Here is a 27,595-nt window from a genome sequence, read left to right on the forward strand (position 1 = left end):
ATCCAGGGAGCTTACAACGGATTCTGGGAGCGTCTCAGCATTTTCTCCAGATTAAATGAGATGGTGGATGTATTTATGTCTTGCACACATCAGGAGTGCCCTAAGCACTGGGGCATTTGCTGGGCTGAGAGGTGGCCCTCGGCAATGGCACAGAGGATGGGAAGCTCTATCCTTGAACATCTATCTGAGTGGACCAGCATCCTTCCCAGACACTTAGAAGAACCAGTGCCCTGAAAGGGACCATTTATTCTGCTATCTCTATAGGCCCTATTCTCTTGGCAGATGAGCCCATCTCTCCTAAGAAGTCAAAGAGTGTCCCTAAGCCCAACTCCAGACCCATGGAAGTTGAAGCCACCTCTCCTCGGCCGTCTGAATGGACTTCAGTAAGGATCGGCCCAGGGCAGGATGGGCAGGATGTGCTGGCTGTACGGGTCCTAGTCACCAGTGAGGACAGCAGGTATGCCCAGATTGCTGAAGGATGAAGACAGCAACAAGGTGGGATGGGACAGGCTGCTTCTGGGTCTGCTTCTCTCTCTACTGGGAACTCCTGGCCAAAGGGACTCTCTGAGCCTGTTTCCTCATCTGTTTATGGGACCCTAATAGTGGCTTGCCTCTGAAGGAGCTCTAAGACTCAGTGACACATGCCAATACTGGTTGGTGCACAGCAAATCCATTAAGGCTGTATTGTACAGTCACTGTTTTCTCAGAGCAGGGAAAGGCCCTGGCTCTACTATCTTCCCCCAGGAGTCCACAGCCATGCACTAAGGGCTGCAGATGAGTGACACCTGTCACAGGGAGGGGCTCTGGGGCCCTCCCATGCTAAGATGTGGTACATGATGATAGAGAGACCAAGAAGGGTAGAGGGGAGAATACAGTTCTTATGCACCCAGTATACGATCCACACCAACTGTGGCTATGAGAAGAGCAGCCTTCGGGCTTTTCCAGCCCCCACATACACTGAGTGCATTCGGAAAAGCAGCCAACAGTATGAACTGTTTATTAATGCCTGGACTCTGAGTGTGTAACTGTGACTCACTCATACACCAGGTGAGGTCTTTGCTATCAGACACCTTCACTACCTGGGTGTTTACCAGGAAACAAGGAAACATTAAACAAGAAAAACACCACATATGTGTCAGGCACAGGAGTAGTCGAGGTATGTTATAAACAGGGTTGGGATGGCTACCTTAGACTGGATGCCCAAGAAAGGTATCTGTCAGTTACTGAGTCCCACAGTGATTGAGGGCCAAAGCGTCCCCAAAGCAAGTGGGCTACTCTCTTTCTTCACATGTGGGCTGGAGCTAAATGGTGTCTGAGACAGTGCTGGCCATGCTGGTCTCACACAGATGGGTCTAGCTGAATCTAGCTGGCTGTCCGCTAGAGCAGTGGGAATGGTACACAAACAGAATGGACGGTCAATGTAGCCAGAATCTGGAAAGGGGTGAAGGAGGGGGTTATACTGGGGACCTGTGGTGTAGTTCAGTGTTAGAGCACTTACAAAGCATGTGCCAGACCTGGGCTCAATCCCCAGCACGGGGCGAGGGGAGGAAGGAGGGAGGGAGGGAGGGAAGGAAGGAAGGCTGGTTGATTGGTTATGAAGAAGGTAAGGAATTTATATTTTATTCATGGAACAATTGAAAGAGTTGAGTTCTAAATGACACATCATTAACAATTTTTAGATATCTGCAGCCTTTGGTGTGGAGAGCAGACACGACAGGGTAGGGGAGAGTGAAGGCAAGGAGACCTGGTGGGAGGCTGGGGGCCCCTGGAGGGGGCACAGGATAGAGCCACAGTAATGGATTTACTGATAGGTTAAACAGAGAAAGAGAACGCCAGGCTGTCTCCCCAGTCTTGACTTGAATTACTGAATGAATGGTACAGATGTTTCTAGAGGCATCTGAGGGCAAAGAAGGGATGGGTAGTGCGAAGTCTTTGTGCAGCACTCTGTGCTGGACCCACTGGGTTTGACTGGGGTGGGCCTCTAAACTGCCACTGAGTTCACAGTTGGGCATTGAGTCTACAGTTTCTGAGAAGCCCCCTTCTCTACAACTTAAACGCCTGCACTTTTTCTTTCCTGCATGCCCGTCAACACCGCCATGCTGACTGAGGAAAGCCACGTGTCCATTCTGCGGCTTAGGAACTCGGTCCCTAGAGATGCATTTGTTTGGCCCCAGGAGCTAAGCAGCAGAGCTCTGGTTGACCTTTGTTTCAGTTGTGGGTTTCGTCTCGTTTAGGGCAGAGTCTCCTGTGGCCCAGGGTGGCTTTGAACTCACTGTATAGCTAAGACTTGTTTTCGAATCTTGATGCCCCTGCCTCGACCTCCAAAGTGTTGAAATTACAGATGCCTGCCACCACGCTCAGTTTAGGATGTGCGAGGACTGAGGCCAGGGCATTGTGTGTACAAGGCAGATTCTCCTCCAACTTCCCTCCATCCCCAGCCCTGAAGCCATGGCTTGGGAGGAAGGAAGGTCAGAACAGCCTTCATTAAGGTGACTCAGGAGGCCTGGGGTGGGAACTTCCTTCTGTTCTGTCCAACACTGTAGCCTGCTGGGACTGTCAAGGCCAAGTGCCCCAGCCTGGGAGCCTCCTGGAAATGTCTTCCCACACTCTGGGGGGCTGGGGTACACTGTATGACAAGACTTTTTCTGGAGAGATGCAACACACATGTCTAGTCACCCCAGGTAGGGAACCCAAAAGTCCAACTTGGTGAACCAGGAGTTTTATTGGTGCTACTTACAGGAATATGGGTGAGGGGTTACTTTAGGAGCAGAAATGACTCAAAGACAGCTCACCCCAGTGTGGGTGACAACTCACAAAGCTGGGGGCCTGGAGTGTGCTGCACAGCCTGAAGGCAGCTCAGCCTGGAGAGTGTCTTTTCCAGGCACCTTTGTTGATCTGAACCTCTCCTGGGGCAGCTTGGCTGGTTTCTGCTCCTTCCCAGTAGACTGGTGTCAAGAGCCTTTTTTTTTTCCAGTTAAGCTTTTCTGAGTTGTCTTGGCTGCTTCTCTCTCTCTCTCTCTCTCTCTCTCTCTCTCTCTCTCTCTCTCTCTCTCTCTGTCTGATCTGTCTGGGACTCTTAGCTTTTATTGCTTACTCTGGAAAGGAGGGGTCTAGTGAATCTGATCAGATTCAGGAACTTCCTGTAGCTACTTTGAGTTATAACTTTCCTGCTTAAGGAGTTTCCTTGCAGGATGGAATATTTCAGAATTGGAGAAAACTGTCACACAAGTGTGAGATAAAAGGGTGGCAAAGGAGCGTTCTCCTGGGGGCTCTTAGGAAAGGATCTGTCTCAAGCCTCTCCCTGGCCTGTAGATGGCATCTTTGGTTTACAATGGCAGTCATCTTCTATGTACATTTATGTCCCAGTTTCTTCTTAAAGGGCACCGGTCATAGGATTAGGGCCCACCGAAATGACCTCATTTTAACTCAGTCACCTCTTTAATGGTCCTCCCTCTAAAAGCAGTCATGTGCTGAGGAACTGAGGGTTGCCCTTTCAACATAGAAATCTAAGGGGATATAATTAAGGACATGACAGAGCTAAGTCTGGGTCCAAGCACAGAGGTAGCTGAGCTGACATCTTTGCTCCAGGCCCTGAGGACTGTCAAAGGGGCTGATGACTAGGAGGTGGGACATGGGGGGCAGGGGGATGAGCTTCTGAGTCACCCTCCTCTTCCTTCTTCCAGCTCTGATACAGAATCCGACTCTGGCAGCATCATAGGCCCCTGCACAGAGGCCTGTGAAGAGAGACCCCGCCTTCCAGAATCCCCACCTCTATCACAGCCTCTAACCCGGCACATCTCCCTGCGGGAGACCCTGACCCAACCAGTCTCTCTACTACTACACCACAAGGAGCCACAAGCTGTGCCTGGTGAGTAAATGGCCCACCAGGCTTCATTCAGGGACACAGAGAAGAAGCACGGACCCTCAAATCCCAGGGGATGGAATCTTTGCTAAATGAAGAAGTACACACAAGGGGAGTGGTGGGGACCAGACCTGGACTCTGTCTCCAGAAGCTTCAGATTCACAAACATGTAGTAGTTCTGGGCCGCCATTGGCTGTCGTAGGTAAGGACCTCCAGGTCTCCTTTGCCTGGAACAGCCACTCTGTGTCTCAGGGGCCCCTCCAGCGTCCCATAGTTTCTGAAAATAGGAGCATGGGCCTGGTTGCTATGTGACCCTAAGTAACTCAGTCTCCTAGAACCAGCTGAGCATGCACCTCTCAGGGTGGTACAGGAAATATTACTTGGGGTGTGGGGGTGGGGTGAGATGCACCTAAAGTTGATCTACAAGGAAATGAAGGTAACTTTTTCTGGGCCTCCTGTACAAATGCCTCCTCTCCATGTCTAGGCTGACTTGAAAGGTGAGTAGCATGTAGCTTATTCTGCCGGATATGCTGTGGTCTCTAGCCAGTGAGCAATGTGGCCAGGGCTGGTGACCCTACTCACTAAGCTCAGGCCTAAGAACCTGTCTTTAGTAACCCAGCTCTTGGCTCAGCAATGTGTGAGCAAATCAGGATGACCTCTGACTTCCTGGGGACCCTGGCAGGGCCTGGGGAGAAACATGGCAATAGAAATCCGCCACCCTAAATAACCTGTGAGAGCTGGTGGTCAGTTTGTCCTGCACTGCCCTCTGGTGGCCAAGAGCAGAACCTCCAGCTCTTTCTCTCACCAGTGTGGGATTTCCCAGAAGACCAAGCCTAGGAAGCCCTGGGCCAAAATAAACAAACACAGAAACTTGTAGAGACATTTCCCAGCCTTGGAAACTCCGAATTTAACCTTCAATGTGAGCCTTTAAGAACTAGGAAGTGGTCAGGCACAGTATGTGGCTAACGCCTGTAATCCTAGAACTCAAGAGAGGATTGCCACGTGTTTGAAGCCAGACCAACCTGGGCTTCAAGAGCAAGGCCCTAGCTCAAAAACAAAAACAAAACAAAACAAACAAACAAACAAAAAAGAAACACTGTCTTAATCATAACGCTGACAGAAGGGAAGTCTCCCTGCTGTTCACCCTTTTCTCTGCTTTTCCTCTCTCCTCAGAGGGACTTTAAGCACTTCTCCCAGAAGCTGTAAATCAGAATTATGAGTTTGTCTGTATGAAAAAATAAAGCTTATAGATGCAGAATGGCAAAGCCAGTTTAGGAGGTAAAGACTCTAAACAGCCAGTGTGACAAAGGAAACCCAGCAACAGTTATTCTCACTGGGGGAGCGTTAAGGCTCATCAGTTAGTAGGTGTGTGCTGACACAGCTTTGCTCAATGCTTGTCTGAGTTTGTGTCTCGGCTGCCGTGATAAAAATGCTGACCAAAAACAGCATGGGGAGGAAAGGGTTTATTTGGCTTATAGGTTTTCATCTATAAATGAGAGAAGGCAAGGCAGAGACTCAAGACTGGAACCTGGAGGCAGGAACACTGTTCCATGGAGGAACACTGTTTACTGGCCTTCTTCCCCTGGCTTACTCAGCTATCTTTCATATACAGCCCAGGCCTGCCTGCCTAAGGATGTCGCTGCCCACAGTGGGCTGGGTTCTCCTACATCAATTAGCAATTGAAAAAATACCCCACAAACCAATTTGATAGGGATGGGGAGAGATTCCCTTTTTCCAGATATGTCTAGGTTTCGGTCAAGTTTGCAAAAACTCTAACCAGCACAATGCTTAACTCTGCATAAAGCTTCTGTTTGTCAAATAAATGATGTTGAGAGATGTCATGTCCTTAACAATAGCTACCCATGTCTGGTTTTTAGGCCCCTGTACTGGCAGGGAAGGGCATGCCAAGACCTGACTCTGTGAAGCACGGATTGGCCCTCAGAACCTAGAGAGTTTGGTCTTGACGGTAGAATAAAGTCAACTTTATTCTGCAATGGATTACTGAGCAGATAGGAAAGTGGGTAGATCATTTGACTTCCATCTGCCTGTTGATTCCGTCCTTAACAGTCATGATGATGGTTGACAGACAAGCCCTAGTGCAGATGTAACATTTCTTATATAGATGCTGCAGAACAGATACGACATGTCCCTCCTCTACCCTCAACCCCTGCCGAATGCCCACGTGTTGCAGGCTTGGTCACTAGCTCTTGATGGTTAATTAAATCATGAGTATTGCTAATTTTAGTGGATTAACTTGTCAATGAGGCCATAGCTGAGTGTGGGGCCTGGCTGGGGCAAGGAGGTCACTGTGTATCTCTCATGGCACATCTTAGCCCCACTCTATGATGCTCTGAGGTACTACAGCCAACACAGACTGAACTCTCTAAAACTCTGATGGCTAGTAAGTCTCTCCTTTAAAGTCTGCAGTGCCATTTGTCACAGTGATATATGCCCATCACTTTCCCAAACAGCACAGGGCAAACCTCACTAGTGGATCTCATGGAGGTTCACCAGCTAAGATGCTCACTGTGTCACTGCCTCCCGATGGATTCAGGGGAACCTGGGTAAGAGCCAGGTATTGTTTTTAAGATTCCTGATATATATAGCTACGATCACAGCAGTGTTATCCACGACAACCCCAAGAAGAGACAAACCCTCTCTCCATCTTTCTAGGTATATTTTTTTTATTTGGTTGTCTCCAGTTTTACTCCACTGTGGTTTTTTTTTTCTTATAAAATAAAACATTTAATTGGGGCTGGCTTCCAATCTCAGAGGTTCAGTCCATCATCATCATCATCATCATCATCATCATCATCATCATCATCATCATCATCATCATGCCAGGAGGCCTGGCAGTGTCCAGGCAGACATGGTGCTCTGGAAGGAGCTGAGTATTCTACATCTTGCTCCACAGGCAGCAGCCAGAGACCCTCTTCTACAGGCAGGAAGGAGGAGGGTCTCTTCCTCATTGGGTGAAGCTTGAGTGTAGGTCCTCAAAGCCCACCCCCACAGTGATGCACTTCCTCCAACAAGGCCACGCCTCCTAGTAATGCCACTTCCCACAGGTAAAGCATATTCAAACCCCCACATTCCACTCCCTGGGCCCCACAGTCTTGTTCAAACACATGAGTTTATGGGGGCCATACCTACTCATACCATGATACAAAATACATTTAGTCTGACTTCAAAGGTCCCCATAATCTATGGCAGTCTCAACAATGTTAAAAGTTCAAAGTTGGTTTCACCCTTTTATAACACATGAGTAAATGTAAGAAGATAATGGCTTTGATGGTCCTTCTCCCATCAGGACATTTTACCATAGCTTAACAAGAAAGTCCCAGGACCGCCTTCCATGCCCTCCAAGTTCTTCAGCCTAGAACCTTCCCAAGATGAGGGTGTGAAGCAACGTAAGCCCTTGCATCACAGAAACTAGAAAACACTCCCTCATTAAACCTTCTGTGTCTTGGTCGGCTTTCCAGTGCTGGGGTGGGGGTGGGGATGCTGAGATATACAACTTACAGGGAGGCAAGACTCTGGCATGCTGTGGCAGGATGTCAGCCTCTGGCCTCTTGGCCCAGTTGCCTTTGAGCCTGTGGTGGGGCAAATACCACAGTGGAGAAGACAGCTCACCTGATGACATCTCAGAACTGAAGAGAAAACCTGAGAGGAGCCAAGACCCTCACGTTCCTTCAAAGCTCCAAGCCCCGTGACCCAGCTTCAATGCACTAGACCCCACCTCCTAAAGCTCCTGCTCCTCCCCCTACACCACAGGCTAGGGACCAAGCATTCAACACGCGAGCCCTTTGAGGACACTTAAACTCCAAAACACGAGAACCCAGTTCAGTGGTTTATATAAACCTTAAACAAAAGGCCCTCTGTGGGCTTAGAGCAAGACCAAGTGTCTGCATTGGCAGAAGACTCTCAAGTGCTTCGATGCAGGTCCGCATGCCTGTGCTTTGGGGCATCACAGCGGGGCAGCTTCCTGGCATGCCTGAATGATGTCACTCCAGCACATGGCCAAGCGACTAAGCGGATATATCTAATTCATGAAGTGTGTGGCCAGAACCCAGTATGATTAAGGAGGGCAATCTGTCCCCAAGTTGTTCCAGACTAAACAAATCGGTATGCTTCATCTCTGAGCCATCATTTGACAGCAGTTATAGGGAGGGAAGAACATTGCTAGTGTGTAACAGTGAAATCAGACCAAAGGTATCTGTCTAAACGCCTGCCCTCTAAACCTTTCCCCAAAGCAAGTTGTGCACCGTGGGCTCCAAAGCGCTCCTTGAAAATAATACAGAATAGGGCTAGAGAGATAGCTCAGAAGTTAAGAGCACTTGCTACACTGCATAGGATCCAGGTTCAGTTCCCAACACCCACATAGTGGCTCACAACTGCCTGTAACTCCACCTCCATGGAATATGGCACATCTTTTGGCCTCTGAGGGCATCGGGCATGCACATGGTACACAGACATACATACAAGCAAATACTCATACAGATTTAAAAACACAAACAAAAAACCCTACATGCAAAGTTTATTGGTACACACAGAGAGCAAGCTAGAGAGAAGCAAACCAGCCGTGCTTTGTGCTGTTTGACACTGCTCAATAAACCATTGCTATAAAAGCTATTTGGAAATTCCTTTTGCCTGGTGTGGGTGAGCATTCTTGTAATCCCAGTACTTGGTAAGCAGAGGGAGAAGGGCTGCTGCTAGCCTGGGGTCTTCCTGGTCTGAACAGCAAGATACAGGCCAGCCAATGCTACACAGTGAGACCATATCAAACACTAAGGAAGAAATATAAAAAGAGAGGGGGTAGAGGAGGAGAGACAGACAGACAGACACAGACAGATGATTCTTTTACTAAAAAGTGCAGGATCCAGAAGGAGCAGAGTAAGACCCAGAGGACCAGGGTATTTTCAATGAGATTGTCTCTCCGAGTCATGTCAAATGCTGCCCATGAAGTCTCACCCAACATGACCACCTACACCTAAGCTAAGCGTGTGGCCTCAACCCAACACAAAGAACTATCGTCAACTAAGGCATGCTAAGAGTGGGAAGAACATGTGAACTGATCGTCCAATAGTACATGGTCAACCCTGAAAACACGTATATGAGTAACATACAAACAGCAGGTTATCTTTAGGAGTGTGTGTGTGTGTGTGTGTAACAACAATTAATGGAAAAACTGAGGCCATGAATTTGAAAGAGAGCACGGAAAGGAATACAGGAAGGTCCAGAGGGAGGAATGATATAATTATATTATAATATTAAATTTCAGAGAAAAATACTGCCCCTACTTGGACCCACAGGGTATACAGAACAAGGTAAACCCGAAGATCTTTCTGCTTGAATTTGCTTCTGTCTTTGTCCAAGCTTTGGGCCAGACCCCTGCATGTCAACACTTCAAAAGGGTCTGTGTCAAACCAAGTGATGCCTGCCCCATCTCACCCACCCACTGAGGCTGAAGGCATAAACAGTGATCCTGGCTTTGTCCTTAGCCTTTATAACATCCTGTTCCTGCCCCCCCAAAGCAGCTGGCAAGTTTCCAATCACTGTCCTAACCTACACTCACCCCTTAGATCCTAGAGCAGCAGAGCAAGGCAAACAGGTCACCGTGATGAGATCACACACAGCCCACCCCCAGCAGCCATGATCATTGGAAGGGTGGGGTCTGTCCTGTCAGGCTCTAAGATGCTTCTAGTCACTGTGCAGAGCCAGAACAGAGCACTGATTAACCAGACCACAGCTGGACTTTGTCCTCTTGCCTTCTGACCTAGATCTTTGTCTATTAAACCCAGAGCTCATATCAGTGCTCCAAAGACGGGCTCCAGTGCTTGCTTTGTATATCCTTAGAGATGTTTAAAACCCTTCCCTGTGCTTTCACCATGGCGTCTGCTCACTTTCGCTGGGGCAAGCTTGACATCTGGGTAAAATACTATGTCCAGGACAAACTTAGGAAAGGATGGGTTTATTTGGGCTTACAGTTCCAGAGGGATGAGAGTCCAGCATGGCACAGAGGCATGGTGGCCAGAGCAAACAGCTGAAGAGTGCACCTTAACACATCCTAAAGCAAACAGGAAGGAGGGCGAAGCTATATATTCTCAGAGTACAGCCCTCTCTGTGACACGCTTCCTCAAACAAGGCCACTAACTGGCCACTGAACATTCAAATACCTGGGCTATAGGTGCATGTCTCAACCCAAGCATCCCAGAACCCATGGAATCAGGCCTCTGACCTAGGGCTCAGGTTACATTATGACCTCACTATGGCAAAAGTGTGCCTGAGTGCCCTATTACCACCAACGGGGCATCTGAGCCACCAGTTCCACTGACCCACAGAGTTTAAAGCAGAGATCTGGAGGAGCTGAAGGACCTTGTCCTGAGTAAGGAAACCCAGGTAGTGTCTGACATGGCAGTGCTAGGGGTCAGCTCACAGGGTGGGGGATGTTTAGGTGAAGTGAGAGAAAATTCACTGGTGAGGCATTGGATCCAAAGAGTTCTGTGTTCAAACCTTCCCAGTTCATTCTCCTACATCCAGACCCCTCCCAGGGGTCTCTTTTCTCCCCTGTACCTCCTAGTTCTACCCTTCTGCCCCTCACATGTGCACCCACACCCCTCCTTTCTCTGTGACGGAAGCACAGGGCCCGCGCATGAAAGCCCAGCACAGAACAGGATACAGCTGGATCCCACACCTGTCCTCAGGTTCGGAGGGGCCACTGCCTATGCTCAAGGCCCAGCCAGGCAGAGGGGAAACACACAAGGCCCTGCGAGAATGCTTCTGCCGGAACCAAACTTTCAGGAGTCGGTTCTCACTTTCTACTTTATTGAGGCAGGGTCTCTCCTGATGCTTCTATGCAATGCACTGCAGCCCGGGGGGAGGGGGCTGCGAGAGACACCACCGATCCTCCCATCTCACTGTAGGATTGCGGCCACTAGAGATGCATGCCTCTACAGCCAGGCTTTTTTTTTTAAGATAGTAATCTAATTACATTTCTCCTTTCCTGCCCTCCCTCCAACCCCCCCTATAGAGCCCTCCCCCCTCTCCTTCAAATTCATGGCCTCTTTTTTCATTAATTGCATATATATAAGAATTTACAGATATATATATATATATAATTATACAGATATATTCTAAAATATAGCCTGTTCTGTTTATGTAGTGATACTTGTATGTGTTTCCAGGCCTGACCAGTTAGCCTGGACAGCTAATTGATGCGCTCTTCCCTGAGGAGGCTTGCCCTTCCCACTCCCAGCATTGAATCTGAGTTTCAGGGATCAAACTCAGGTTACCTGCTGAACCATCCACCCAGCCTCCTGTATAATCATTTGATGAAGAATGAATGAGTGAGTGAGTGAGTGAATGAATGAATGAATGATGAAGGGATGAGACGTACACTATGATAACAAGTGTCTCAGTCCACACTAAGCGTTTGCCTGCTAACTTAGTGCATAAGCCATGGGAGACAAATTCCTCTCCTACACAATTAATAGTCTCTTACTCCCTCCCATCTTCTCTGCCCCATTCTGTTTTCCACCACAGGTCTGCAGCGGGCCTACAGCCTCCAGTCTCCAAGCAAATACCAGAACTGGAGGAGAAAATTCCAGTCCAGTGAGTCATGGGCAGGGGGAGGGGTGGGGTAAGGGCAGTGGCGCTCATTCCTTACATGGTGTCTTCTCTTGCCTAGCCTGGGATCTGAGGACAAGAGAACCTGTAAGCTTGATTTGATTTCCACTGCTGACTGGAGTCACTGCCAAGGGATTTGGGACTTCTCCATCTCTCTCTCTAACCTGAAATCCTTAGGATTCTATTATTTCACCGGACCAGAGCTGTAGCAGAGATGAGCTCCAAGTTTGAAATGAGAAAGGGGAAATTGAGAGCTAGGTGCTTGGTTATGTCCCAGGAACTGGACTAGATCCTTCCGCATTTTGGTTCTATGTCATTGTGACCAAGGCAAGAAGATAGCAGTTTGCATTAGAATATGAATGTAAACACATGAGTGTGCAGAGAGAGAGAGAGAGAGAGAGAGAGAGAGAGAGAGAGAGAGAGAGAGAGAAACAGAGAGGGAGAAAGAGAGACACAGTGAGAGACAGAGAGAGAGAAAGAGAGACAGAGACAGACAGAGAGACAGATTCTTTCTTCTCCAGATCTTGGCCTGGGTGAGTTTCAAAGCCCCCCCAAGAGTTATGGTGACCATGCACACACAGCCACACAGCAAACAGAATTCCTCCAGAACCCTTGAGTGAGAAGCTGAGGCTCCATCCTGCTCTGAGCCCATCACCCCCTTCTGCCTCCCCTAGTCCGCAAGTTCCCTCTCAAACCTGACCCAACATGGCCTTGGGCTTCTGCTCTCCCTCCTTCTGGTTCTCTCTCCTTCTGAATCAGCATGATTCCTGGCCAGTGAGTCATTTCCCACCATCCCCCAGACTCACCACCTCTCCTGTGTCTCCCTGGGCTAAGGGCCACCTTTGGAGCTAGAGCAGGCCTGCATACCTGGGAACAAGCTAAGATGACACCTGAATCATCCGAGCTACCCTGGGTGGCTGGCGAATGTGAAAGGACAAAGGGAACTAAGGTCTCCGAGCACTAGGGTTCCTCTCAGGCCAGTCTTCCTGGGTGCTGAGGCCATCCCAACGGTCCTGAGCATCACCAGTGTCAGGGGGCTCAGTCTGTCCTCAGCCAGTTCCCAGCATGGCGTGAAGTAGGAGGTTGGCAAACAGCGGGGACAGGGGTTCTAGAAAAACAAGACCGACTTCTAGTACTCAGCAGTGGGCTTGGGGCCACACCTGGAGAACATAGGGTGTGAACCTTAACAATAATGCTAGATGCAGACAGGGCTGAGCCTGTTGTTTCTGTGGCCTGGCAATGTCTGGTCCAAAGGAGTTCTTGTTTATGTGTGAGAGGGAGGAAGAAAGGGAGGGAGAAAGAAAGGGAGAAAGGGAGGAAGTTTGGAAACTGGTTGGATTAGGCCCAGGGAAACAGCATATGGGTTCAGGCTTGCAGGATGCTGCCCCTAGAGGGCGCTCCAAGACTTTGAGAAGATGGAGTCCTTCATACTAGGAAGAGTAGTACCTAGAATCCCAATCATGTCAACCCCGAAAGACAAGAACCCCTATGCCCAAGAAAGGTTTATCAGTCAATAGGATATAGAACATAGGCATCCCTTCTAATTGAGCATGCTTAGAGTGAATGTCACCAACAGGGGAAAAGGCCATCATTGCCCCCCCCCCCAAAAAAAAAAAAAAAAGGAGGTCACACAAGGAATTGCCTCAGGGGGCACTTTAGCACAAAAGAACCTGAGAGCCAGCAGTACTCAGATCCTATGCCCTACAGAGGACAGAGAAGCCTGGCTGAGCCATCTCCGAGTTCCCAGCAAGCATGGGAGAAGAGGATAGAGGTAGACAAGTTCCCAAGCCAAGAATTAGAGAAACCCTGGCTGCGGTGGGTGTCCCATTACCTCTGAAGCAGACCAAGGTTCTAGTAGTATCTGCCAGATAGTTTGTGTGCAAGAGGAGGGAAACGGATGTGGTCTGCAGGATGGTGGGCACTTTTGGGAAGGACACTGGAAGTGAGTGAGTTGCTTGTGTGAATGAACTGGAGTCTTGGGGGTCCCTCTCCCATCTTTTAGAGGAGCTTGAAGACAACACCAGGCTCACAGGAGACATTTTGCATCTCTCAGGTCCTTGATGGTCTCTTTCTCCTCTGGAGTCATGTCTGGCCCTTGGGCAATGCCTCATTTGCCAAGCCCTCCACAAGCTGACTTTAAGATAATGTACAAGGACCTTGCAACCAGAGGCCTCACAGCAAAGGTGGAACCTGGGCTAAAGGGAAGGAGAGGAGAGTGGCTTCTGCACCACGATCTTATAGATCCCAAGACTTTTCTGTCTGGCTCAAGGTGTCCCTGACTCTGTGTCACAAGGTCCCCTGTGACTCCTCAGAGGAACAAAGGGACAGTTTGTGGAGCTGAGAGGACTTTGGAGGCTGCTTAAGGAGCCTGATTCAGCGGATGGCAGGGAGAGGAGATTGAGGGGGCGAGAAAGAGGGGGAGAAGGAATTTGGCAGGAATTTAGTAACTGGAGGCAGGAAGCAAGACAACGGCTCACTCACAAGTTTTGCCTTTTTAGGCTAGACCCATTATGTTGTGGGCTGGGATGGGGTGTGGGTAATGGGCTGGAGGCCAGCGCCTCCCCTGTGTCAGTTCCTGGCAGCTGATGGCCTTTCTCCCAGGGTCTCCCTCTTACACACCTCCACAGCAGCCACGTTCCCTGGTTATCTTTTCCCTCAGAAACATTCTGGGACAAGGGTGGGGTACCCTATGGCTACAGCAGTCATCTTTTCAGAGCCCATGCCTGGTATGCACTACCTAACATGTTAATCTCTGTGCGAAAAGAGAAAAAAGCACACTGAAGTCCACCAATGCCTCCCCTAGCCCCCAAAAGATGTAGGAAACTCTTTCTAAGTGGAGGTGACTTAGGCTTGGCTTTTCTTTTAGATCTGTGTCCCCAGAGATCCCTGACCCTGTGCCATTAAAGTTTCTCACATTTTCTCAGAGTAGCAAAAGCATAGTTTGAGTACCTGAGCAGGTGCCTGTCTCTCAGCCTAGAGCTTTGAGGGAAACTGAGGCCCGGGAATTGTGTTGAACTAAGAGACGAGCTGGAACCTGTTGGTTGGACACACCATAGGGAAATCTGAATGGGCCACCTGAGCCAGGCAAGGCAGGGAGTTGGGGTACTGCGTGAGACACACAGTCCCAGGATGTACCTAAGGAATGTCGGTCACAAAGGCTTGTCATAGCCTGAGGATGAAGCACCGAGTATATGAAAGGCTGTGCTTTTTCTGAATCCAGCTGAATACAAGTTATCTGAAAGGCTCTATCCTGGAGATAAAATATTTGCTCTTGCAGATTTAAGGAGGTTGCCAAGTTGGAAGAGAAGAGAGACAGGAAGTGTCAGTGTACATGGGCCTAAATGACCTCCCTGATGTACTGTCAGAATCCTGCTCTTACAGGACAAGATGACTTCAGCTGCCCATAGTTCAGAATTGCGCTACTCCCTAGAGGCCAGCCACCCTCTTTTCTCACACATCTCTGAAGCGACACATTACTTCCTACCTGTTCCCTGAGCCACAGAAGTGTGGCAAGGACCCACTAATTCTGTATGATTTGTACTGTTGATATGGGTAGGACCTCCCTCCCCTGGGTCCCCATAAAAATTTCAAGCTAACTACCTTGTCTGAGAGCCCTTTAGGGGCTGTCTTCATGTGAGGGAAAGAGCCCATTTCATTAGGACCAAACCATCTGCCCTGTCCATGCCCACAGCTAATGGTCTGACATCTCATGGCAAGAAACTTAACATGGTTTATTGACAGAGAGATTTAGTGCAATCTCAGCTCCTGCCCACCATGGCTTCAGGGAAGCGTTAGCAGTAAATGTTGGTCTCCAAGAAGCACTCTGTGGGTTGTGCTCTCATCTCCTGGGGACGATCTCACAGAAGGCTGAACCGCTAGCTTGCAGAGCCCTGCTGCCAAGTCCCAAGCCATGGCCACTAGGAGCCTCTGAGTCCATCCCCAGCGTCTCCCTTCCTAAAACTGAGGATCCATCCACAGCCTCCTCTTTTTATGCTAAAAACAAGGTAACAATGGAATATGTCATTTCCTTCCTAGATTCAACACCCATGAACCAAAGAGCACTGTCGCCTCCAAAGGAGCCTCCTCCTTCATCTTCGTCGTCTTCACCTTCCCTGCCATCTTCATTTTCTTCAGCTAGTGTACCTGGGCACACTACAGATGATTCCTCCTCTCCTCAGGTAAGTGCAGACCAGGCCCCTGCACAGGAGACAGGAAAGCCAACTGGCCACACACCTCATTAAATCAGGGGTTCTCAACCTTCCTGATGCCATGAGCCTTTAATGCAGTCCCTCATGTCATGGTGACCCCCAACCATAAAATTATTTCCTTGCTACTTCATAACTGTAATTCTGCTACTGTAATGAATCTAATGTAAATTCCTGTGTTTTCTGTTGGTCTTAGGTGACCCCTGTAAAAGGGTTGGTTGACCCTCCTAAGGGGTTGTGACCCACAGGTTGAGAACCACTGTTTGAGAGCTTTGAATGGTCTTTGATTAGAATATATTTAAGGGACTTCAGGTGGATGCCAGCAAGTTCCAGACACTTTCTAAAGCTTTCTTCTCACTTTGAGTATCTCAGAGTGGGAGAAGGAAGGCAGGTGGTGTGTGCTTTGACACTCACCTTCCCCATAGAAACAAAGGCAAGGAGCTTTAAGTAACCAGTATTTCTGTCCATTCCCCACAGGTGCCAGCATACAACCTCCACTCCCCACAGATCTCCAGAGACGATGTCAGCCCCACTCCAATCTACCTCAGACGTGCCAGGGCTCAAGGAATTACGAAGGAAATCCCCCTCTATCTGCCTCATAGCCCCATGCTGGAGAGCACGGAACACTGCCTGGTTAGCCCTGATGGAGAAGAACTCAGAAGCCCTGAGGAGATCTCGGCTTCAGACGGCTGCCAGAAAGCACTGGCTCTTGGAAACAGCGAAAGCACACACAAAGATTCCTACCCCGTTTCAGGGAAGGACCCGTATTTGCCCAATCAAATGCTAGCTCTTGGTGCGGCAGGGAACACAGGAGACTTGAGTGAGGAATCCAGGATGGGACAGACAGGTGGAGCAGAGCTGTCCAAAGAAAGGAAGTTGGGCTTGAAGAAATTAGTCCTCACTGAGGAGCAGAAGACCATGTTGCTAGACTGGAATGACTACACCCAGGAGCACAAGGCTGGGGAGCGGCTCGCGCAGGAAAAGGCTGAGAATGGCAGAGGCAATAGCCTGAAGCCAATCTGCTCTTCTACCCTCTCTCAGGCGGTGAAAGAGAAATTGCTATCCCAGAAAAAAGCCCTGGGGGAGACACGTACCCCAGCTGCCAAGGCACCCCGGGAACGAGAAGTTCCTCCACCCAAGTCCCCCTTAAGGCTCATAGCAAACGCCATCTTTAGGTCTCTGCTCCCCAGTTCTGAAGCTGGAAAAAAGACAAGCTCTAAACCAGAGACCAAAACTTTGCCTAGGGGTCAGCCGCATGCTTTCACTCGTTCCTTTAGCTTCCGGAAACTGGGTTCCAGTAAAGATGGGGACCAGCAGTCTCCAGGGAGACACATGGCCAAGAAGGCTTCAGCCTTCTTCTCTCTGGCTTCTCCAACATCTAAGGCTGCCCAGGCCTCAGACCTTAGCCCTCCCAACCCCATCCTCCGAAGCCGGAGTTTGCCCAATCGTCCATCCAAGATGTTCTTTGCAACCACATCCCTACCACCCAGCAGCAAGGTTGAAGATGTCCCCACCCTCCTAGAGAAAGTGAGTTTGCAGGATGCCGCTCAAGGTCCAAAGAAAGGAGCCTCACATATTTCTCCCCTTGGCCTCAAAGATAAATCCTTTGAGAGTTTTCTCCAGGAATGCAAAGAAAGAAAGGACATTGGGGACTTCTTTAATAGCCCCAAGGAGAAGGGGCCACCAGGGAACAGAGTCCCATCCTTGGAGAAGCTGGTGCAGCCTGTTGACAGCACCTCCATGGGGCAGGTGGCACATCCTTCTTCCACAGGGCAAGATGCACGTAAGTGACTTTTCTAGTAGTCTAGTCTAGAGTGCGTGCTGGGCAGTAAGTGGTCTCACTGCATTAACAGACACTGCACTTGGTTTACTTCTCCAGTTCCTTCTGAGAAAGGTATGAGGCATTGGTACTGGTGAGAAGGCTCAGCTGGTCTCAAGGCTCTTGCTGCCAGGCCTGATGACCTGAGTTCCATCCCCAGGACCCACAGGGTGGAAAGAGAAAGCCTACTCTCCCCAGTTGTCCTGTGACTGCCACCTGTGTATCTCCCTCCCCCAATACACACACACACACACACACACACACACACACACACACACATAAATAAATAAATATATATATATATAAATGCAATTGAAAGTTTAAGGAATCTTGAAATTTTTATAAAATAAATCTGAAAAAAATGAAATTATAGAGTTAAATTAATAATCCTACCTAGTAATCAGTTCCTTCTGTATGACTATGTGAACATTTTTACTGAGATGTATATACAATTGTATATTTTTTTAAAAATCAACTTTGTATTCTAGGTGTTATACAAATGACCAGGGTCTATATAAATGTGATTTGAAAGAATGTTCTATTTTATGACAATGTTGTCATTTAGTGAACCCTCATTTGACTGTTTAACTTATAAGTATATATGCAATATAATATTTTTATATGTACAAATATTTGTAGGTGACTATATTTATACCATATGGATGGTGCTGGCTGGACAATTTTACACATGTTCTGTTTTCTTTGAATTACTAACCACTTTTCTGTATGTTTGATTACCAATGAAAATAGAGACTTTTATATATAAATCTGGTGGTTGTTAATTATTTAATTAATATATCAAAGAGTCAGGGTAATCAAACAGTATGGAAATATCTAACCAAAGGCAGAGCGTGCTATGCTTTTGCACCTTGCCAAAATTTAGTGTGTTTCTTTAAGACTAGTTTAAGCACATACATGGCCTTTCTCTTTTGTTAGTAGTTTAAGCACATACATGGCCTTTCTCTTTTGTTAGTGGGGTATATGACTATGTGGGGCATGTGCATGTATGTGGATGTGGGCATCCATGTACAATCAAGGCTAGAAGAGGTTGCTGGGTATCCTGGTCTATCACTCCATGGAGACAGGGTTTCTTACTGAGCCTGGATCTAGGCTGGAAGCCAGTGAGCCCCATGATCCTCCTGTGCACTCCCCTACAGTGCCAGCATTGCAGGAGTGGGGTTTAACTCAGGTGCTCACATTTGCACAGCACCCACGAGCTGTCTCCCCAGACAGTGACTTCGTCTGTTGCTGAATCTTCATTCGGTTGCTTCAAACAAATTGTCATCCTTTTATTTTAAGTTTTTGAAAATTCTGGTTTTCTTTATGTTTTTACCTCTTAAAATTTTTTTAACTCTGATGGGAAAATCAGTTTCCAAGCAATTGATTGTTTATCTTCTTTGCATTCTAATCAAACATCTGTGTAAATTAAAGAGAGAACCTATTTGCAGCTGAGTTTGGAATAAGTACAGGTAACTTGAGATATAAGGATTCTTCTAAAATCACACCATAAAATTTCATTTATTATACATATATTTAATTTTTAGATTTATTCATTTTTATTTTATGCATATGCATGTTTTGCCTACATGTATGTCTGTATATATGTATGCCTGGTGCCCACAGAGGCCAGAAGGAGCTGTCTGGTCCCCTGGGACTGGAGCTATAAATGGTTGTGAGCCATTGTGTGGGTGCTGGGAATCAAACCTGGATCCTCTGTAAGAGCAACAAATGTTCTTAACTGGGCCATCTCTCTACAACCACGTAATAGATTTTTAAGAGATAATACACTTATCTGAGTTAAAACCGAAGGGTGTATGGTTGGGTACAGCAGTGCACGCCTGTGATCCTTACACTCATGAGTCTGAAGCAAAAAGAGTATGAGTTTGAGGCAAGCCTGGGCTACATAGTGAGACTTTATTTAAAAAAAAATAAAGAAAAGTGTAGCTGGGAACCCAATCTATTTTCATAAACATGAATTTATCCATTTGATTAGAAAGCTTCTGCATACCTAAAAAAAAAAAAACTGTTAACAGTAAAAAGGCAAAGAAAACCTTTGCCAACTATTCATTGGAGATTCATAAGCAGAATCAAGAACTCAAAACATTAAATGACAAACAACAGATAATCTAAACCAATAAATGGGCAAATGAACTGAACAGACAGATAAATGTCCAGTGAGCACATCAAAAATGTTCAACACAGGGGTTGGGGATTTAGCTCAGTGGTAGAGCGCTTGTCTAGCAAGCGCAAGGCCCTGGGTTCGGTCCCCAGCTCCGAAAAAAAAAAGAAAAAGAAAAAGAAATGTTCAACACATTTAACCATCGGGGAAATGCAATCAAAGATAAGATTCCTTCTCACCTTGGTTAGTAGGGCTGTCATCAGAGCCACCAAGGGAACTCCAAATGCTGGCCAAAGAGGATGGAGTGGGGACAAACACGAGAGATCGTCTGTACTATTAACGGGATTATAAATTAGCTCAGCTCCCGGGGGACTTGATATGAAGGTCCCTTAAACAGTAGAATGGGAGCTACCTTAAGATCCAGGCGTACCACACCTACTTACACACCCAAAACAATCAACGTCAACACACCATAGCCCTGTGCACGCGCACACACCGCAGCGTTATTCAGAACAGCCAGGTTAGAGAGTCAGCCTGGTGTCCATCAACAGGAGCTATCTGAGTGCCATATACCTGGAGTCTGCACTTGGGCTGGAGAACTGTGAGGCTGAGACCAGCTTGGGCTGCACTAAGACCCTGTCTCAAAAGCCAAACCAAACTAGTGGGACACACACGCGCACGCACGCACACACCAAACACACAACAGCTGAATAAAGAAAACGTAGTATCCATACCCAATGGAGTGGGGAGGTTGTTTTTGTTCTGCGGGATTTTGTTGTTGAGTGAAGTGTGTTGGGTTTCAGTTGTTCAGTCATGGCCTGGCTGCAAAGATGGCTCAGGGGTTAAGAGCACTGGCTGCGGGGCTGGGAGATGGCTCAGTGGTTAAGAGCACTGGCTGCTCTTCCAGAGGTTCTGCATTCAGTTCCAGCACCCGTGTGGTGCTATGAAGGATCTGATGCCCTGTTCTGGCATTCCAGCGTGCATGCAGCAGAGCATCCATGCATAATATAAATAAAGGTAAAAAGCATCTTTTTAAAGATTTGTTTATTTAATGTATATGAGTACACTGTATCAGACACCTCAGAAGAGGGCATCAGATCCCATTATAGATAGTTGTGAGCCACCATGTGGATGCTGGGAATTGAACTCAGGACCTCTGGAAGAGCAGTCAGTGCTCTTAACTGCGAGCCATCTCTCCAGCCCTAAAACAAATCTTAAAAACATTTTTTAAAAAACGCTCATAGTAGGACCTCTTACACTAGTTTGATTATTTTCTCAGTCACTAAGAGGAGAGTTAACGCTCCTAAGTAGAGTTGTTTCAACTGTCTTTATATTGTTAACTTTAGGATCAAAAATGTCTTTCTTTCCTATTATCTTATTCTCTCTTTCTCCCCCCTCCCGTGTGTGTGTGTGTGTGTGTGTGTGTGTGTGTGTGTGTGTGTGTGAAATGTATGATTGTGTATGTGAATGTGGGCCTGTGAGTGCCATGGCAAACAAGTGGAGATCAAAGAATTAGGGGTTGGTCCTCATCTTTTACCTTGTTTAGAACAGGGTCACCTTTTGGGATTTTACCCTATTTTATGTGTGTGGGTGTTTTGCCTGCCTGTATGTATATGGACCAAGTACATGCAGTACCCAAAAAGGGTGTCAGATCCTGTGGAACTGGAGTTACAGACAGTTGTGAGCTGCTATCAGGGTGCTAAAAACTGAACCCAAGTCCTCTGGGAGAGCAGCCAACCCTTAACTGCTGAGTTGTCTCTCCAGCCCTAGGGTCTCTGTTTTGTTTTGCTCCTCATGCTGTGTACACCAGGCTAGCTGGCCTTCAAACCTCCAGGGATTCTCCTGTTTCTGCCTCCCATCTCACAGTAGGAGTGCTGGGATTACAGATGTATATACCTGTCTTTATGTGAGTTCTGGGGATACAAACTTAGCTTCTCATGCCTGCTGTGTTCACTGAGCTCTCCTGACAGGGAGCACACAGTTGTCAGAGCAGAGCCTAGCCAGGCAGTGGGGGTTGGAGGCCGATGTTTTCACCCTGTCAACAACAGGCAAGAAGCGGAGTAACTGAGCCCGAAACAGTGCCCACAGTGACCCTCTTCATCCAAGTAAGCTCCACCGCCTAGAGGTTCCAAAGCACCTTTGAATCAACTGTACAAACATCAGGACCTATGGGGTACCTTTTCCATTCAAACACTAACAGTCACCATACTATATAATAGATCTCTTAATATTGATTCTATTGAACTGAAATTTCATATCCTTTGAACATCTCCCCAGCCCCCATCATCACCTGCTAGTTCTGGTGACCTGCATTTGACTAGATTCTCCACCTCTATGAGTGAGTTTCTGTAATCTCCTTCATATAGCTCCATGTGACTATACAGAAATGCTTCTGACTGGAGCGGAGAATGTGGCTTCACAACAGAACTCAAGCTAAACATGTATAATTCCCTGGGCTTAATTCTCAGCACCAAACTGAAAGGAGGGAGGGAGGGAGGGAGGAGGAGGGAGGGAGGGGAAGTAAAGGGAAGAGGAGGAGAGAGAACAAAATGGAAGGAAGAAAGAAGTTAACCATAGTAATGTTAATTTTATATACTACTAGTTTATTAAGTGCATTAGTTCTCAGTGTTGATAGCATACTTTCTACTTAATCAACATCTTTACGATATTTAAAATACTTGACTGGTAATTGCACTGTATCAGTCATTTCTTGGTCCGTTTTTATTGATGAATTTTTCTCTTGCTTATCAGACTAATATCTCTCTCTCTCTCTCTCTCTCTCTCTCTCTCTCTCTCTCTCTCTCTCTCTGCTTACCAGCTGATAGACTTCATGGATTATATTGAAAAGTGTCTGGGTTTCATTTTTTTAATGGTAAACGATGAATAAAGCATGTTTGAAGAGCAGTAGAATAATGTTAGAATCACTGTTCCTTCCAAGGCTTATCTTCTTAGGCGTGTCTGTGATAAGGGCTACTCTACCACTATCCCGGGTAATAAAGTGAAAGTTCCCTGTGATCTCTACTAGCACCCAAGCGTGTGTGCTCCTCAAAGGACAATCTGAACCTTGCCCCTCTGTGAAAGCGTTAGGGCAGTGGTTCTCAACCTGTGGGTCATGACCCCCTCGTCAGCCCTCTATCTTCAAAAACATTTGCATTGCGATTCATAGCAGTAGCAACATTATGCTGAGGAAGTAGCAATGAAATAATTTTACAGTTGAGGTCCCCACAACATGAGGAACAGTATTGAAGGGTCACAGCATCGGGAAGGTTGAGAACCAGTGCCGTAGAGACTGTACAGCCTGCACTGTCTCTGCAGTTACATCCCCAACCCAGTCGGTTCTTTTCTGCACTGTTGGATTCCTGTTAAGCCATAGAAGCACTTTCATGCTGCTTTATAAAGTTCTTATTCCAAGAATTTCCTCCTCTCCAGGCCTCCATCCCACACGGTGCTGCTGCCTCTGGCCCACCAAACTCTGAACTGACTTTCCACTCAGTGAACCTACTATGTGCTGTTTGGGTTTTTCCTCTCTGTCTGTGGCTAGGAAAGGACCTCAGGGCAGAAAGTATCTGTGGCTGTTGGACCTCCTATGTGGGCTTCTACTCTTATCTTTTACATTCTTGTCTGCTGCCTGCTGGTTAATATCTGGGAAAAGATGCTTCACGTGTTTTGTCCTGAACTCTACGGCTTTGTGGTGGGAGGTCAATTCCAAAATCAATCGCTCTAACAAAGAATAGTGGAGCAATGCTGCAAAACACCTTAAAATTACAAACGAAAAGTGAACTTCAGAGTAGTGGGCACTCAAATGACAGAGGAGAGGAGAGGTGGCATGAAACTGTGAGGTCGCAGGGATACATTACGGTTAGCATCCATGGTTTGCTTTTTGAAATTAGAAAACGGTTCAACTCTGCACTTAACATGTCTCCCACAAGTAAAGGTCAGTCAGTCAGTTTTAGTAACATGAAAGTGTTAGTTGAGTCAATGATAAAATGAAGGTGGTGAAAACAGTTATGATGCTAAATGTTCACTGGGCATAGAACCACCTAGGAGACACACCTTTGGGTCACCTGCAAGGATGTTTCTAGAGAGGATTAGCATGAAGACCTACCCTAAACATGGGCTATCAGTGGACTGAGTTATCGCTATCAGGCTGAATAAAAGGGGGCTAACGAGGAGGGCGTGGCAGCGCTCATCTCTCTCTGCTCCCCGAAACACTCAGAGGTGAGGGAGCAGCCTTCCACCAACATGCCTTCCTCGCTACGATGGACGTATCTTCAAGCTGTGAGCCAAAATAACCCTTCCCTCAAACTGCTTTTCTTCCTTTTTGTCTTTTCTTTTCTTTCTTTCTTTCTTATTTTCTTCCTTCCTTTCTTTCTTTCTTACTTTTTTTTTTTTGAAACTGTCTCAGCTGGACTGACTTCAAACTCCACTCCCTGTAGCCAAAATGACCTTGAACTTGTGGCCCCCCTGCCCAGTCTCTCAAGGGCAGTGCTGGGAATCTAATGCAGAGCCTCCCGCATGCTAAGCAAGTGCTCTGTCAGCCGGTCTCCGGCCTTAAGCGGCTCGGCATCAGATATGTGGGCACAGCAATGAGAAAAGTAGTGAACAAAGCATTCTAGCCATTCCCAACAGCTACCTCGAGTACACCAGGTATTATCCAGGGCTTGGACTGATTGTCTTCGCTCTCCCACAGCAGTTCTGCACGCAGGAATCGTGACAGTAGTGTGTAAAGTCGGCTCCTCAAGCTCCTACACTCTGAGCACTCAGTGGCTCTCCCTCTCCGCTGCGCCGCCCCGCCCCTCTCTGGTAATTTAGTGCCTAGAAGCGGGTGCATCTCTGCCCAGAGAGAGCCTGGCCTCCTCCTGCAATGATGCCCCTCTCTGATGCTGTCTTTACCTGAGCTTTCCCATCTGGCAAATTAAAATGGAAAACAGCAAACTCCCTCCCCTGAGAGGCTGGGTTGTTCTCTGCATGTTTTGTATTATTTTGCTCTGAATAACAGCGTATGTAAATGTGTTGCTGGAGGTTAAAATTACCCTTATTTTGTAACACTTGGCTGCTCCCACTGGGGTGAATAGTTGAAAATTATAGGGAGGCTGGAGAGGATGTTAGCTGACTTGGAATTACTTCCCTCCTTTCTCCCCACCCACTCCACAGTTCTGTGCAGACACGAGCTGCCACTGTAGCATCCCTTCCCATCGCTAAGTTCTAGCTGGTTCTGCTGTGCAGTGAGCAGTACCGGGTTAATCCCGGTATTAGCATAGACTCCATCAGGTGTATGTGCAGGGCCAGATGTTCTTGCTGGGAAAACTGAAAAGTCTCCCTTGGCACCTGGAAGCCCCACCACACCTGGTTCCCAGCCACATGACAAAAAGGTGTTTGGTCAACATGGGCGTGTTCCGGTCCCGGCCCATCTAGTCCATGTTTGGAGCTTGGCACGGCTCCCCAGCTCTGGCTTCCCCATGGGCCCTGCTTTGTTGGGCCGTCCCTATCTTAAACTGCTTTTTCCTGGCATTTGAATCATCCCTTCCATGATGTGATAATATCTGCAAGTTGGGAAAATAAAAGTGGCATTTGTTTAGCCATAATTAATGAAATATTTATGTTGCATGAGGCTATGTGATAAAATCCTTAGGCTTAGGGTCCTTTTGCTTCTGATTACATTTGGGATTTTTTTTTCTATGACCAGACATTCTGACGCCAGCTCTTTTACACTGAGCAGATGTCATGTAGTAAAAATGGGTGCCAGATGCTGTGAGCCGCAGAAGGGCGATTTGTTTAAGAGCTGGCTCTGACTTTTTTTTTTTTTTTTTTTTTTTTTTGCATTCAATTACTCTGTAGAACAAACCTCACCCCAATCGGTTAGGTAACTCAGCTAACTTCAGATATGCATTTTCATAATAGATTTCGGATTCAAAAGCAGCGTGAGCAAGGATCCTGCCCCAGGAAAGGGTGTTTAAGGACTTTCTCGATTTCTGCATAATACCTTGTTTTGTTTTGTTTTGCTTTGCTTTGTTTTGAATGTGAGAAGAGTGCTGCAGAGCTCTTGGCGGGGATCCAGAAATGTAATTAACGTGGAGGGCCAACTTTTCAGTGGCCCTGAGGTACTGCTTTCCCAAGCTCCTGGCAGGTGCAGTGAGGGGTGGGCAGCAGGAAGCGAATGGGGTGAGGGAGGAGAGAGGCAGCTGTGAGGACTCAAGCAGGAAAAGAAGGCAGCAGTTTGGTGAGTTCTCTGGTTCTTGTTTCAGGCCCTGGAGCTCCAGTGACAGAGGACACCTCTTCTCCTACCTCGTCCTCTGCAGAGGAAGATGTTGAGACTCAGCTTTCCTCAAGGTTAAAGGTAACATCGCTTGCAACACCATACAGTGACATAGCTGGCTGGTGCTCCTTCCCCATCCAGGTTTCAGAGCCAATGTGGGCTCCAGCTGCAGGAGTCCTCGTGAGGATCAGGCCACATTGCATCTGACAAGTACCCTCCTCTATATCTGGAAGCCCCCAAGATTTGTCTTCTTAAAGACAAAAACCTCAGCGTCCCACATGGAGGAAGAGGGAAAAATAAGGCATATTGACTTGAAACCATTTGGCAAATGCAGTGCTCAAAGTGGGTTTAATATGTGGTCCAATAAGCAAACCATTGAAAAATTTCAACAAGCAGATGTGTATTTCCCCCAAGGGAAGCACAACTTCATTTAAGAAGCACTAGAGGCAGATTGCATGGAAAATGTTATGTTTATTCTATTCAGGGCTATGAAACGAAGCATGCAGATGCACAGAGATGTGGACGAACCAACACACCTACTGTGCACGGAGCAACCTGCATTCCACCCCCTTAGTGGACGTTACTATGTCTAGAGAGCACTTTCCAAATCTCTCATACCAAGGCAGAGAAAACACCGTGTCATGTGTCTGTAGATGTGTCTGTATATCTAATACACAGAGACATGTTTGTCACAGAAGCCCACTGTGTTTTTTTTTCAAGCATGGAGCTGGAGCTTGTCCCCTAGGACTAGAAGGGATGGAGTGCAGAGTGCCTGGTCCTCACATGCTTCTGGGTAGACCGAGGAGTAGCTCACTGCTCTGCTGCTGTTTATATTTTTGGAGCAGAGAGGATCTAGTGAGGGAAGGGGAGAACCAAATTTATTCATGCATACTCAACTTTTCCATATCTTCCAAGGGAAGCTTTGGCTTCAGTTTAAGTCAAAGGGTGGCAGAGTGGGGGAGGGGGATCTCCAACTCCCTAAGGTGCATGTGAGCAAATGAGTGTGCATACACACACTCACACACACATACACACACACACACACACATACAGAGAGAGGCAGAGACAGAGAGAGACAGAAAGAGACAGAGAGACAGAGACAGAGACGGGGAGGGGGGAGACAGGAGGGCAGAAATTTTTTTTTAATGTGCACTTCTTGAGTTAATGGACGCCTCACAAGAAATGAATTGCATGGGAACTATGTTACCTTGATTTCTGGGGGTTTCTTACTGCCCCTCATCCCCTCAAATGACCCTGGGTTAATTCTATATTCAAATGAGACAGATCCCAGCCTCCCCTTGACTTTACTCTCATGGAGAAAGAATAGGCTACCACTGGCCTATGCATGTAGCAAGGCCATAGTATCCCCCCAGAGAACCTCAGAGCCAGCTCCTTGTCATCTTGCTGGCCTAGCACAGGGCTAGTTGTCACTTCAAAGTGCCAGGTTACGGTAAAGCATGACCGTATCATTTCCTTCTGATGGGCCCTGCTCTTCCAGAAAGCCTTCAACTGGGAAGGAAGGTGTTTGGTGTCTAGGCTCTCTGTCTTTGGTTGCATGCAGATGTGTCCCCAAAGGTCACAACAGAGCCTGCTCAGATGAACCCATGCACAGGAACATGGAGGCAGGATGCCTGAGATAGGAGACTTATGGCAGCTGACCCTTGGTTCTTCCCTCTTCCTGTGCTAGAGAAGCCCTTAGCTTCTTTCCTTG

At 47.5% G+C, this 27,595-nt stretch overlaps 1 protein-coding gene across 14 annotated transcripts in view; it reads left to right on the forward strand.

Moving 5' to 3' along the window:
* The window catches only part of Mical2 (microtubule associated monooxygenase, calponin and LIM domain containing 2), a 184,717-nt gene that overhangs the window by 135,673 nt on the left and 21,449 nt on the right, over nt 1–27,595 (forward strand). For 10 of the 14 annotated variants that reach the window (XM_063269404.1, XM_063269413.1, XM_063269416.1 and 7 more), the window contains 6 exons: nt 265–457; nt 3,684–3,868; nt 11,402–11,470; nt 15,521–15,663; nt 16,168–17,473; nt 25,874–25,965. In XM_063269404.1, coding sequence (XP_063125474.1) covers nt 265–457; nt 3,684–3,868; nt 11,402–11,470; nt 15,521–15,663; nt 16,168–17,473; nt 25,874–25,965 — 1,988 coding nt within the window. Of the gene's footprint in view, nt 1–264; nt 458–3,683; nt 3,869–10,189; nt 10,259–11,401; nt 11,471–15,520; nt 15,664–16,167; nt 17,474–25,873; nt 25,966–27,595 lie in introns of those variants that run through there. The other 4 variants (XM_063269399.1, XM_063269455.1, NM_001395865.1 and 1 more) reach the window with 2 other exon arrangements.

This window comes from Rattus norvegicus, chromosome 1, assembly GCF_036323735.1.
Source record: "Rattus norvegicus strain BN/NHsdMcwi chromosome 1, GRCr8, whole genome shotgun sequence".
In the NCBI taxonomy this organism is placed as follows: domain Eukaryota; kingdom Metazoa; phylum Chordata; class Mammalia; order Rodentia; family Muridae; genus Rattus; species Rattus norvegicus.